Below are 13,103 nucleotides of genomic sequence, written 5' to 3'. Positions count from 1 at the left end.
GACGCAGGATTCATCTGATCTTGTGTGTGCACACTACGATCCGTACGCATGTGCAGTCGATCGATAATCGGCCGCCTTGTGAATTCGCACAGCAGCGATCAGGTCTGAATTACCCCCAACGTCTCCTTGTTGATCTCAGTCTCATGGGACTGTGAGGAGAATAAATGCTGTGATAATGATATTAATATGTTGTATTTCCTGGAGAAGGTGTGTGATCCCCCACACTGACAGCTCCCTGGGTGGGCACAAGACAGTGGGACAGTCCTGCAAATGATGCCTTGTAAGGGGATATAAGAAGACACTATGGGGTAAATTTACTAACATGGGAGTTCTATTTAAGTTCGGATGTTGCCCATAGCAACCAAATTCCAGGAATTATCTTCTAAAAGCTGCTAGATAAATGAGAAATATAATCTGATTGGTTACTATGGGCAACATCCCATCTTAAATAGAACTCCCATCTCAGTAAATTTATCCCTATGTAGTCTGTACGTGTCGCATTGCTGCTTATTGTGAGTCTTCTCTTTCACCTGAAGAAAGCTAGTTGTATATTGTTGTGTGACCCTGTCACTACCACTGCTAGGTGTCACACCACGACCGCACTGTTAGCGAATCAGCGGCCGCCTCTCAAACAGCACCGTATCGGTAACGGTTACAAGGGCCGGTGTGATTGGTCGCCACCTCAGGAGCAGCCAATAAGATGGCAGTAGAGCGCTGGGAGGGCCGGGGCGGCGGGGAAGTGTTCTGTCGCTACCTCACTGCTTCCGGGACACCGTGCTCCCCAGTCAGCGGTGGCACAGATCGCGCTGTACCGGCTGCTAAGTTGCGTACAGGAGGCATGAGTGAGTGCGGGGCTGCGGCATGGATGAGGTGCCGGCAGCCGAGGCGTCCGCGTCAGGTGGTGACACAGGGGCATCAGTATCGCAGGTGCCCGGCACTGTGGCAGCAGCCAAGGAAGGGGAGCTCGGACTAGCTCCTGACAGCGCACCGGCGGCGGTGACCCCAGAGCCCGGTGACAAGGAGCGCGATGGGGTGGCAGAGAAGCTGCCCTCCCCCGGTCCGGCCGCCGCCCCCATGTCGCTGCTGAGGATGGAGGAGAAGCTCTCCGCGGGCCAGTACCGTGACATCGGGGACTTTGCATCAGACTTCAGGGCGGTGTTGGAGGTATGCTACCAGCTGCACGGCGCCGATCACTGGCTGTCCAAGCAGGCCCAGAAACTGGAGCTGATGCTGGAGCAGAAGATGTGCCTGCTGTCCCGGTAAGTACAGGCTGCCCCCGGTAACAGCCGTCCTTCCGTGTGTGCCCCGCACCTGCTGCTGCCCGTACAGGTCTCTGGCAGTGCCAGTGAGCGCTGCAGGTGCCAGTGGGGTATTGCCAGGTATGTGTGGTGCTGTGTGTCTCCGCTGTACAAGGGCAGGTGGGAAGTGACAATCATTGGAAGGTGCTGGTATACAGTAAGGGCAGCCATAAATGGATGGGCATCAGTGTGACCATTGCAGAACATGAGCCCCCATTTTACCTACTGTGGCTGGTGGTGAGTGAGGTAAGGGGCAGTCACAGGCCATCACCATAAAATCTAAAACTAACTCATTGGTAACGCAGGGTGATATAAGTTATGACCTAAGTTTTCAAACTCTGGACCCCAAGAAGTGCATGTTTTCCGGGTCTCCTCACAGTCACAAGTAAAATGAGTATCTCCACTTGTGGCTCGTTGAAAATGTGTCAGTGAGTAATGAGTGCACCAGCTGGCTGACCTGGAAAATGTGATCTGTGGGGTCCTGAGGACCAAGTTTGAGTACCACTGAGTTGGTATTAAATTACTTTTTATAGTGTTTCAATAATCTGTGCTGTTTAGTGATAAATATTTAGCGTTTTCCTTTCTCTAACGTCCTAGTGGATGCTGGGGACTCCGTCAGGACCATGGGGAATAGCGGCTCCGCAGGAGACAGGGCACAAAAGCAAGCTTTTAGGATCACATGGTGTGTACTGGCTCCTCCCCCTATGACCCTCCTCCAAGCCTCAGTTAGGTTTTTGTGCCCGGCCGAGAAGGGTGCAATCTAGGTGGCTCTCCTAAAGAGTTGCTTAGAAAAAGTTTTTAGGTTCTTTATTTTCAGTGAGTCCTGCTGGCAACAGGCTCACTGCATCGAGGGACTTAGGGGAGAGAAGTGAACTCACCTGCGTGCAGGATGGATTGGCTTCTTAGGCTACTGGACACCATTAGCTCCAGAGGGAGTCGGAACACAGGTCTCGCCCTGGGGTTCGTCCCGGAGCCGCGCCGCCGACCCCCCTTGCAGATGCTGAAGATTGAAGAGGTCCGGAACCAGGCGGCAGAAGACTCTCAGTCTTCATCAGGTAGCGCACAGCACTGCAGCTGTGCGCCATTGTTGTCAGCACACTTCACACAGCGGTCACGGAGGGTGCAGGGCGCTGGGGGGGGGCGCCCTGGGCAGCAATGTATAATACCTGTATGGCGAAAAATACATCACATATAGCCCTTGAGGCTATATGGATGTATTTAACCCCTGCCAGATATCTAAAACTCCGGAGAAGAAGCCCGCCGAAAAGGGGGCGGGGCCTATTCTCCTCAGCACACAGCGCCATTTTCCCTCACAGAAAGGCTGGTGGGAAGGCTCCCATGCTCTCCCCTGCACTGCACTACAGAAACAGGGTTAAAACAGAGAGGGGGGGGCACTGATTTGGCGATATGTATATATATTAAAATGCTATAAGGGAGGAACACTTATATAAAGGTTGTCCCTGGATAATTATAGCGTTTTGGTGTGTGCTGGCAAACTCTCCCTCTGTCTCCCCAAAGGGCTAGTGGGTCCTGTCCTCTATCAGAGCATTCCCTATGTGTGTGCTGTATGTCGGTACGTGTGTGTCGACATGTATGAGGAAAATATTGGTGAGGAGGCGGAGCAAATTGCCTGTAATGGTGATGTCACTCTCTAGGGAGTCGACACCGGAATGGATGGCTTATTTATGGAATTACGTGACAATGTCAACACGCTGCAAGCCGGTTGACGACATGAGAGGGCCGGCGAACAAATTAGTATCTGTCCAGGCGTCTCAAACACCGTCAGGGGCTGTAAAATGCCCATTTACCTCAGTCGGTCGACACAGACCCAGACACGGACACTGATTTCAGTGTCGACGGTGAAGAAACAAACGTATTTTCTTTTAGGGCCACACGTTAAGGGCAATGAAGGAGGTGTTACATATTTCTGATACTCCAAGTACCACAAAAAAGGGTATTATGTGTGAGGTGAAAAAACTACCTGTAGTTTTTCCTGAATCAGATAAATTAAATGAAGTGTGTGATGATGCGTGGGTTTCCCCCGATAGAAAATTATTGGCGGTATACCCTTTCCCGCCAGAAGTTAAGGCGCGGTGGGAAACACCCCTAAGGGTGGATAAGGCGCTCACACGCTTATCAGAACAAGTGGCGGTACCATCTACGGATAGGGCCGTACTTAAGGAGCCAGCTGATAGGAGGCTGAAAAATATCCTAAAAAGTATACACACACATGCTGGTGTTATACTGCGACCAGCGATCGCCTCAGCCTGGATGTGCAGAGCTGAGGTGGCTTGGTCGGATTCCCTGACTAAAAATATTGATACCTTTGACAGGGACAGTATTTTATTGACTATAGAGCATTTAAAGGATGCATTTCTATATATGCGAGATGCGCAGAGGGATATTTGCACTCTGGCATCAAGAGTAAATGCGATGTCCATATCTGCAAGAAGATGTTTATGGACACGACAGTGGTCAGGTGATGCAGATTCCAAACGGCACAAAGATGTATTGCCGTATAAAGGGGAGGAGTTATTTGGGGTCGGTCCATGGGACCTGGTGGCCAGGGCAACTGCTGGAAAATCCACCGTTTTTTACCCTAAGTCACATCTCTGCAGAAAAAGACACCGTCTTTTCAGCCTCAGTCCTTTCGTCCCTATAAGAGTCATATCTGCCCAGGGATAGAGGAAAGGGAAGAAGACTGCAGCAGGCAGCCCATTCCCAGGAACAGAAGCCCTCCACCGCTTCTACCAAGTTCTCAGCATGACGCTGGGACCGTACAGGACCCCTGGATCCTACAAGTAGTATCCAAGGGGTACAGATTGGAATGTCGAGAGGTTTCCCCCCTCGCAGGTTCCTGTAGTCTGCTGTACCAATGTCTCCCTCCGACAGGGAGGCAGTATTGAAAACAATTCACAAGCTGTATTCCCAGCAGGTGATAATAAAATTACCCCTCCGACAACAAGGAAAGGGGTATTACTCCACACTATATGGTGGTACTGAAGGCTAGGTGAGACCTATTCTAAATCTGGAAAATTTGAACACTTACAAGGGTTCAAATCCAGATGGAGTCACTCAGAGCAGTGATAGCAAAGAACAAGGGGACTATATGGTGTCCCGGGACATCAGGGATGCTTACCTCCATGTCCCAAAATTTGCCTTTTCTCACCAAGGGTACCTCAGGTTCGTGGTACAGAACTGTCACTATCAGTTTCAAGACGATGCCGTTGGATTGTCCAAGGCACCCCGGGTCCTTACCAAGGTAATGACCGAAAGGAGGATTCGTCTTCAAAGAAAATGGACGACCTCCTGATAAGAACAAGGTCCAGAGAACAGTTGGAGGTCGGAGTAGCACTATATCAAGTAGTTCTACGACAGCACGGGTGGATTCTAAATATTCCAAAACCGCAGTTGTTCCGACGACACGTCTGCTGGTCCGAGGGATGATTCTGGACACAGTCCAGGAAAAGGTGTTTCTCCCAGAGGAGAAAGCCAGGGAGTTATCCGAGCTAATCGGGATCCTCCTAAAACCAGGAAAAGTGTCAGTTCATCATTGCACAAGAGTCCTGGTAAAAATGGTGGCTTATTACGAAGCGATTCCATTCGGCAGATTTCACGCAAGAACTCTTCAGTGGGATCTGCTGGACAAATGGTCCGGATCGCATCTTCAGATGCATCAGCGGATAACCCTATATCCAAGGACAAGGGTGTCTCTCCTGTGGTGATTACAGAGTGCTCATCTTCTAGAGGGCCGCAGATTCGGCATTCAGGATTGGATGCTGGTGACCACGGAGGCCAGCCTGAGAGGCTGGGGAGCAGTCACACAAGGAGTGTGATCAAGTCTGGAGAATTCTCTCCACATAAATATACTGGAGCTAAGAGCAAATTTATAATGCTCTAAGCTTAGCAAGACCTCTGCTTCAAGGTCAGCCGGTATTGATCCAGTGGGATAAAATCACGGCAGTCGCCCACGTAAACAGAAAGGGCGGCACAAGAAGCAGGAGGGCAGTGGCAAAACTGCAAGGATTTTTCGCTAGGCGGAAAATCATGTGATAGCACTGTCAGCAGTGTTCATTCCGGGAGTGGACGACTGGGAAGCAGACTTCCTCAGCAGGCACGACCTCCACCCGGGAGAGTGGGAACTTCATCGGGAAGTTTTCCGCATGATTGTGAACCGTTGGGAAAGACCAAAGGTGGACATGATGGCGTCCCGCCCGAACAAAAAATGGGACAGGTATTGCGCCAGGTCACGAGACCTTCAGGCGATAGCTGTGGACGTCCTGGTAACACCGTGGGTGTAACAGTCGGTGTATGTGTTCCCTCCTCTGCTTCTCATAACCAAGGTATTGAGAATTATAAGACATAGAGAAGTAAGAACTATACTCGTGGCTCCGGATTGGCCAAGAGGGACTTGGTAACCGGAACTTCAAGAGATGCTCACAGAGGACTAATGGCCTCGGGAGCTAAGAAGGGATTTGCTTTCAGCAAGTACCATGTCTGTTCCAAGAGGAACCGTGGCATCGGCCTTTAAGAAAGGACCTGCTCCAGCAGGGACCTTGTCTGTTCCAAGACTTACCGCGACTGCGTTTGACGGCATGGCGGTTTGAACGCCGGATCCTAAGGGAAAAGGCATTCCGGAAGAGGTCATACCTACCCTGGTCAAAGCCAGGAAGGAGGTGACCGCACAACGTTATCACCACATGTGGTGAAAATATGTTGCGTGGGTGAGGCCAGGAAGGCCCCACGAAAAAATTTCAACTAGGTCGTTTTCTGCACTTCCTGCAAACAGGAGTGTCTATGAGCCTCAAATTGGGGTCCATTAAGGTTCAAGTTTCGGCCCTATAGATTTTCTTCCGAAAAGAATTGGCTTCAGTTCCTGAAGTCCAGACGTTTGTCAAGGGATTATTGCATATACAGCCCTTGTGTGCCTCCAGTGGCACCGTGGGATCTCAACGTAGTGTTGGGATTCCTCAAATCATATTGGTTTGAACCATTCAAATCTGTGGATTTGAAATATCTCACATGGAAAGTGACCATGCTGTTGGCCCTGGCCTGGGCCAGGCGATTGTTAAAATTGGCGGCTTTGTCTTACAAAAGCCCATATTTGATTTTCCATTCGGACAGGGCAGAACTGCGGACTCGTCCCCAGTTTCTTCCTAAGGTGGTGTCAGCGTTTCACCTGAAACAACCTATTGTGGTGCCTGCGGCTACTAGGGACTTGGAGGACTCCAAGTTGCTAGACGTTGTCAGGGCCCTGAAAATATATATATATATATATATATATATAATTCCAGGACGGCTGGAGTCAGAAAGTCTGACTTGCTGTTTATATTGTAGGCACCCAAAAAGCTGGGTGCTCCTGCTTCTAAGCAGACTATTGCTCGTTGGATTTGTAGTACAATTCAGCTTGCACATTCTGTGGCAGGCCTGCCACAGCCAAAATCTGTAAATGCCCATTCCACAAGGAAGGTGGGCTCATCTTGGGTGTCACGAACCGGTCTCTCACCTTTGCGGGTTCTGGGGTTCATCCGTTGCCAGTGCGGTTGCTCGCGGTGCTGTGCGCCCGTGTGGGGACACGGCGTGATCAATGGCACAGGTAATGCAGAGTCTGGGAACTGTGAGTGCGGGGACCAAATGGCCTAAGGCACTGCGGTGTGTCTGCTGTATAGGAGGTGGCCATGTTGGAGACCAAATAGCCAATACTGAGCACTTGTGAAAACACCTGTGGGCAGGTGTAAGCCAATCCCGTGCTTGTGCTGCCTTTAAGTAGGCTGGGATTATGTCACTCTGGGCCAGTGCTTTGTTGTATCAAAGCTGTGCTCTAGCTCTGAACGCTCTCCGTGCATTCCTGTGTGATTCCCGTGGTCCAGATATCGCCTCCGTTCCCAGAGGTCCGTTTGCAGCCTTCACTGCCAAAGATCTACCGGCTCTCCATTGTGCTATCAGTCAATTGCACACCTATTGGAAATACTTGGATTCCCAGTGTCCTGCATGAGGTTACCTTGTCAGTCTGCCTATCCTACAAAGTCTGTAGGATCTCATTTCTCTCAGCTGTTCGTTTGTTCAACTCTGCATTTAACCCATTCATCACCTTGTCTTCTACTACAGTTTCACAGTGATCTCCGGAACCCACAAGTAACCCAATTCAGTACTTTTTGCTATGTTGTCATTACAAGGATAATTCATCACAGTCTCTCAGTTAACTCTCAAAGCTCCATTGCTAATCCTTACAGTTATCTCTTCATGTCTGCATTATCCAGTTAATAACATTCTACAGTTCAGCATCAAAGTTTGTTTATATTTGCTATGTTGTCATAACAAGGATAATTCTTCACAGTCTCTCAGTTAACTCTCAAAACTCCATTGCAAATCCTTACAGTTATCTCTTCATGTCTGCATTATCCAGTTAATAACATTCTACAGTTCAGCATCAAAGTTTGTTTATATTTGCTATGTTGTCATAACAAGGATAATTCTTCACAGTCTCTCAGTTAACTCTCAAAACTCCATTGCAAATCCTTACAGTTATCTCTTCATGTCTGCATTATCCAGTTAATCACATTCTGCAGTTCTGCATCAAAGCTTGTTTATATTTGGACAATCCAACATTTATTCATCAGCTTGTTTTGCATATGTTTCCATGAACATTTCTTTTATTTATTTTTGAGTTTTCTCTTGCATATTATTCCTGCAATACTTCAGTATAATATGATGATTAACAACTTGTCAGTTAACTCTTTACTGAATTATTATTTTGAATAAATATATGAATCGGAACTTTCTTCGTCCTCCCTGCTTTCTTCATAGCCCAGCACCTACACCTGTGGTTGGTCCCGGGTTAACGGATTCACAAAAACACCCGGGCCTGACATTGGGCGGCTGCCCGAGGGGTCTCGGCTTTACAAATTTGCCGAGCAGCTACTTGGTCAGGGGCAAACACGTTTGCTAAATTCTACAAAATTGATACCCTGGCTGAGGAGGACCTGGAGTTCTCTCATTCGGTGCTGCAGAGTCATCCGCACTCTCCCGCCCGTTTGGGAGCTTTGGTATAATCCCCATGGTCCTGACGGAGTCCCCAGCATCCACTAGGACGTTAGAGAAAATAAGATTTTACTTACCGATAAATCTATTTCTCATAGTCCGTAGTGGATGCTGGGCGCCCATCCCAAGTGCGGATTGTCTGCATTACTTGTACATAGTTATTGTTACAAAAAATCGGGTTATTATTGTTGTGAGCCATCTTTTTTAGAGGCTACTTCATTGTTATCATACTGTTAACTGGGTTCAAATCACAATTTGTACGGTGTGATTGGTGAGGCTGGTATGAGTCTTACCCGGGATTCAAGATCCTTCCTTATTGTGTACGCTCGTCCGGGCACAGTACCTAACTGAGGCTTGGAGGAGGGTCATAGGGGGAGGAGCCAGTACACACCATGTGATCCTAAAAGCTTGCTTTTGTGCCCTGTCTCCTGCGGAGCCGCTATTCCCCATGGTCCTGACGGAGTCCCCAGCATCCACTACGGACTATGAGAAATAGATTTATCGGTAAGTAAAATCTTATTTTTCCAACAATAACTAAATGGTAAAACACTCTTCCACATGTGTGGCTATGCATTTGACGCTTATGTCATACCACTCCATGTTTTGCACCTACACACCCCCTCCCGCCATCTTTTATAATCTGTGTGTGATACAGCCATCCTGGAGGCAATGAACCACTACACAGGCACCTACCATGTCCTACCCTTCTCTGTCTTATTTTGTTACCAGAGAAGAAAATTTCATTCCTGTTAAAATGTGCTATTCTGTAAAGCAATCTTTTATTCTTTTACTCTTCCTGAAAAGGTAAACAGAGATGTCACTATTGTGGTAGAATAGCCTAGTGCAACCAGGTGTACCATTTGTTGCTCAAAAATGTAAAATCCTTGTTTTCATCTTTAAACACACACACAGGGGTATATTTAAATTGCTGTCCGATTCATTCAGACGTGCATTTGTCGGAAATGGATCCGACAAGCCCTGTTCAATGAGCGGCCAAATAAGACTGTTCGATTTGGCTGTTTCCGGTGTCCTGTCCGTGCTGCTGCTTTCAGCAGTCAGCCCTCCTCGTGTGTGAGATCACAGGGAGGGGCTGGAGGGTGCCTCAGATCCCCGCATCGCCGCACATCCCAGTGCTGGCCAGGGAGCGCTGCGGGGAGAGAGAGGAACCTGGCCGGGGGGATGCCAGTCAGGTACCTGCGCATGTGCCCTGCTGCCCCTATAGCCTGCCGCCCCGCTGCTCCGTCTCATCTCCTCAATATGAATATTTTTTAAAGTCTGATTGATATTCTCAGAAACGGGGACAAAACCTGTCGGATTTGGCCCAGTTTCCGACAGAAGCACGTGGATCGGTGCCTATTCCGCCGATCCACGTGCTTTCCGACAAGTCGGAATTCCCGGCTTGTCAGAAAAATTAGTGGTCTGTTGAATAGGTCGGAACCCCTTCTAACCTAAAATTGTCGGAAACTGACGTCTTTCCGACAAGACGGCAGTTTCGACTTCAATTGTATATACCCCACAGTATGAATTTGGATAATGTTTTTTTTACAATATTAACAATCATAAAAAGGGAGTTTTCTCGTAACTGCCTGCAACATTAAAGGGTGTTTCCTTCAATTATTACCAACCTATTCTGAAGACTTTAGTTGTAGGGCCTATTTATCATTAATCGCTATTGCAATGTGATATTCGCACCCAAAATCGATTTGCATGATGCGATTACACAAATGTTACATATTAAGTAGCACATGCAGAGACAGGTGCTCCATCCATGTGATATGTTCACTTCACTGCTGGGACTCTTGGCATGCACAGTCTACTGATCATGCGGCTTTAAGTTTGCAAAGTGTAGCCCATCGGTTACAACAGCATAATGCCATCTTCAGATTGTGTTAGCTGCGGTGGCCAAGTGGGGGAATGGTTTGTATTCCAGAGCTTGGCAAATTTGACAGCATTGCATCCCTCATAAGAACCTATGGGTGTTGCGTCTGCTGTTGTAAATGGTGGAATTGCAGCCGATATTGCAGCTTCATATTATGGGGGTGATGTAACATTTGTGGTCCTCCCCCCCCCCCCCCCCCCCTGAAAATTGCAAATATTTGATAAGTGTGCCCATAGCGAGATAAGGCAAAGTGTGACAAAAGCTTGGTAGTGCAAACTCCATTATGTTTTTACAAACAAAATAAAAGCATGTATGTTTTGGTTTAGTATGCTGTGGTGTTTTTCCTGTGTTCTTTGCAGGTATGTGGATGATCTTCCTCTTATAGCTATCTTTAGATCACTCTTGTCCTCTTTTCACAGCTGTACTAATCGCAACTTGAAATAAGAGTTTTGTAATATTTTATACCAGGTCTTGACAAATTTTTCTAAAATCTAGGAGCCACGATGAAAGTGTAGGAGCCATTTAGCTTTGTACATACTATTGTGATTCTTGCACCAAATAATTTGAAAACGTATTAGTCAGCTTAGGGGGCCATTCAATTAGCTACGGTAATGTACTGTGAGCTAATTGGTAGTAACATAGTTAATGAGGTTGAAAAGAGAGAGAATGCCCATCGGGTTCAACCTGTATTCTGTATTAAGCTGTGCACATTATATGCACCAGCTGAAGTAATGGTTTCGTACCAATTACTTCCACTCCCAAATACTAAATGTCAAAATATATATATATATATATATATATATATATATACATACATACATACATACATACATACATACATACATACATACATACATACAGTCATGTGGCCGGCACTCCTGTTCCAGATAACTGCTCCCGGTGTCCTCACAAAGGTAAGTGTACACAAGAGGTGTAGTGCGGCACTCAGGAAGTAAAAAGCCGTAGACGAATTAGTATAATTCGTCTACGGCTTTTTACTTCCTGAGTGCCGCACTACACCTCTTGTGTGTGTGTGTGTGTGTGTGTATATATATATATATATATATATATATATATATATATATATATATATATATATATATATATATATATATAATTAAATGCTATAACCTTGGATACTTTTTCAGCTAGAAAACTGTCCAATCCGTTTTCTCTTACGTCCTAGCGGATACCGGGGTTCCATTTAGAACCATGGGGTATAGATGGGTCCACTAGGAGCCATGGGCACTAAGAATTTGATAGTGTGGGCTGGCTCCTCCCTCTATAACCCCTCCTACCAGACTCTGTTTAGAATATGTTCCCGGAGGAGCCGGTCACGCTTGGGAAGCTCCTGAAGAGTTTTCTGCGTTTTATTTTCTTTTTTGTTTTCAGGCAGGTCTGGCTGGTACCCCGTTCCCCGCTGATAGGATACTGAGCTCCTGAGGGTCCTATTCGCAAGCCCCACCACGGCGAGCGTACAGACCCGCATCACGCCGCCACCCATAACAGAGCCAGAAGAGTGGTGAGTAGGTGGCCGGCGTCCCGGTTAGCAGGTCGCCTGTTGTAATGGCGGCACAAGGGTAGGAGCGCAGCGCTGACATGCAGGTTGCGCTCCAAGCTTCAGAGACACTGTAGTGACCGCTGTGAGGGGTGAGCTGAAGCCACTACTGATACCCACACTGGCAGTGCACTACAGGGGTTTTAACCCACTGTAGCACAGTATAATTACCTCAGCCAGTATAAAAAACCCGGGAAGACCGCGCGCCATTAAGGGGGCAGGGCTTCACTCTGAGCAGATTCAGCAGCTCACCAGCACCATTTTCCCTCTGCAGCTATACACAGGCAGATTGACAGGGAAGCGCAGCTCCTCCACAAGGACTCCAGAACACCTCAGCAGTACCAGGGGGTCTTAGCAGGGGGGGGAGAGCAATATTTGGTGTACTAAGCCCTATTAAGGGTACTTAGTTTGCGACACAGCTAAACTTGTTATTTAACTATAGGGGCGCTGTGTAGCTGGCTCCATTATAATCTGTCTCCCCCTAGGAGGGCTCTGTATGGGTTAACTGCTTTTAACCTATTTCCTGTGTGTGTGTGTGTGTGTTCTTTGACATTTACTATGTCAAAGGAGTGTGTATCATGCACAGCAGAGTGTTTTTCTCAATCTGGGGGATCACTGCCGTGTACTCAGGATAGTACACATTCTCTGGCTAGTGGATCTGAACCAGTTTGGTTAGATTCATTAAAAGGGATGATTTCCAGTATTTTGAATAAATTATCCCAAAATGAGAAGGAGACGCAATATTTAAGGCAATCTGTTGATGACCTGATGAATAGAGATTCAGTGGTCATTCCAGCATCTCAGACCCCTGCCATTTGTTCACAGAAGCGTATTCTGGCCCAAATCATGGAGGCTGACACCGATGATGATGTATCAGACCCAGAGGAGGGTGAGGTGGACTCGGGAAGGGTGGGGATGCAGCTTTGTCACAGGGAATACAGGCCCTGATAGAAGTTATTAGAGAGGTCCTGCAAATCCCTGATAAGGTATCAGAGGACGAGGAGGAATCTTATTTTAATGTGAAAAATAAATCCTCAGCTACTTTTCCTGCATCTAAGGAATTAAATTCCCTATTTGAAGCAACTTGGGTAAATCCTGACAAGAAGTTTCAGTTCCCAAAATGGTTACTCACATCCTTCCCGTTTCCTCAGGATGATAGGAAAAAATGGGAAAACCCACCGATGGTTGACGCATTGGTTTCTAGGCTGTCTCGTAAGATAGTTTTACCTGTCCCTGGGGCAGCTTCCTTGAAGGATGCTGCAGACTGCAAGATTGGGACCACTCAAATCTCTGTACACAGCTACACGGGTGGCCCAGAGACCCACTA

The 13,103-nt window shown here is 47.5% G+C and overlaps 1 protein-coding gene across 2 annotated transcripts in view; it reads left to right on the top strand.

The window, feature by feature from the left end:
• Positions 1–715: 715 nt before the first annotated feature.
• BRD10 (bromodomain containing 10) overlaps positions 716–13,103 on the top strand; it is a 134,223-nt gene continuing 121,835 nt past the window's right edge. For both annotated transcript variants that reach the window (XM_063913994.1, XM_063913993.1), the window contains exon 1: positions 716–1,259. In XM_063913994.1, coding sequence (XP_063770064.1) covers positions 862–1,259 — 398 coding nt within the window. In that variant the 5' untranslated portion in view covers positions 716–861. The remainder of the gene's footprint in view (positions 1,260–13,103) is intronic.

Source organism: Pseudophryne corroboree, chromosome 1, assembly GCF_028390025.1.
Source record: "Pseudophryne corroboree isolate aPseCor3 chromosome 1, aPseCor3.hap2, whole genome shotgun sequence".
NCBI classification, from domain to species: domain Eukaryota; kingdom Metazoa; phylum Chordata; class Amphibia; order Anura; family Myobatrachidae; genus Pseudophryne; species Pseudophryne corroboree.
This window is presented reverse-complemented; position numbering and strand designations above follow the sequence as displayed.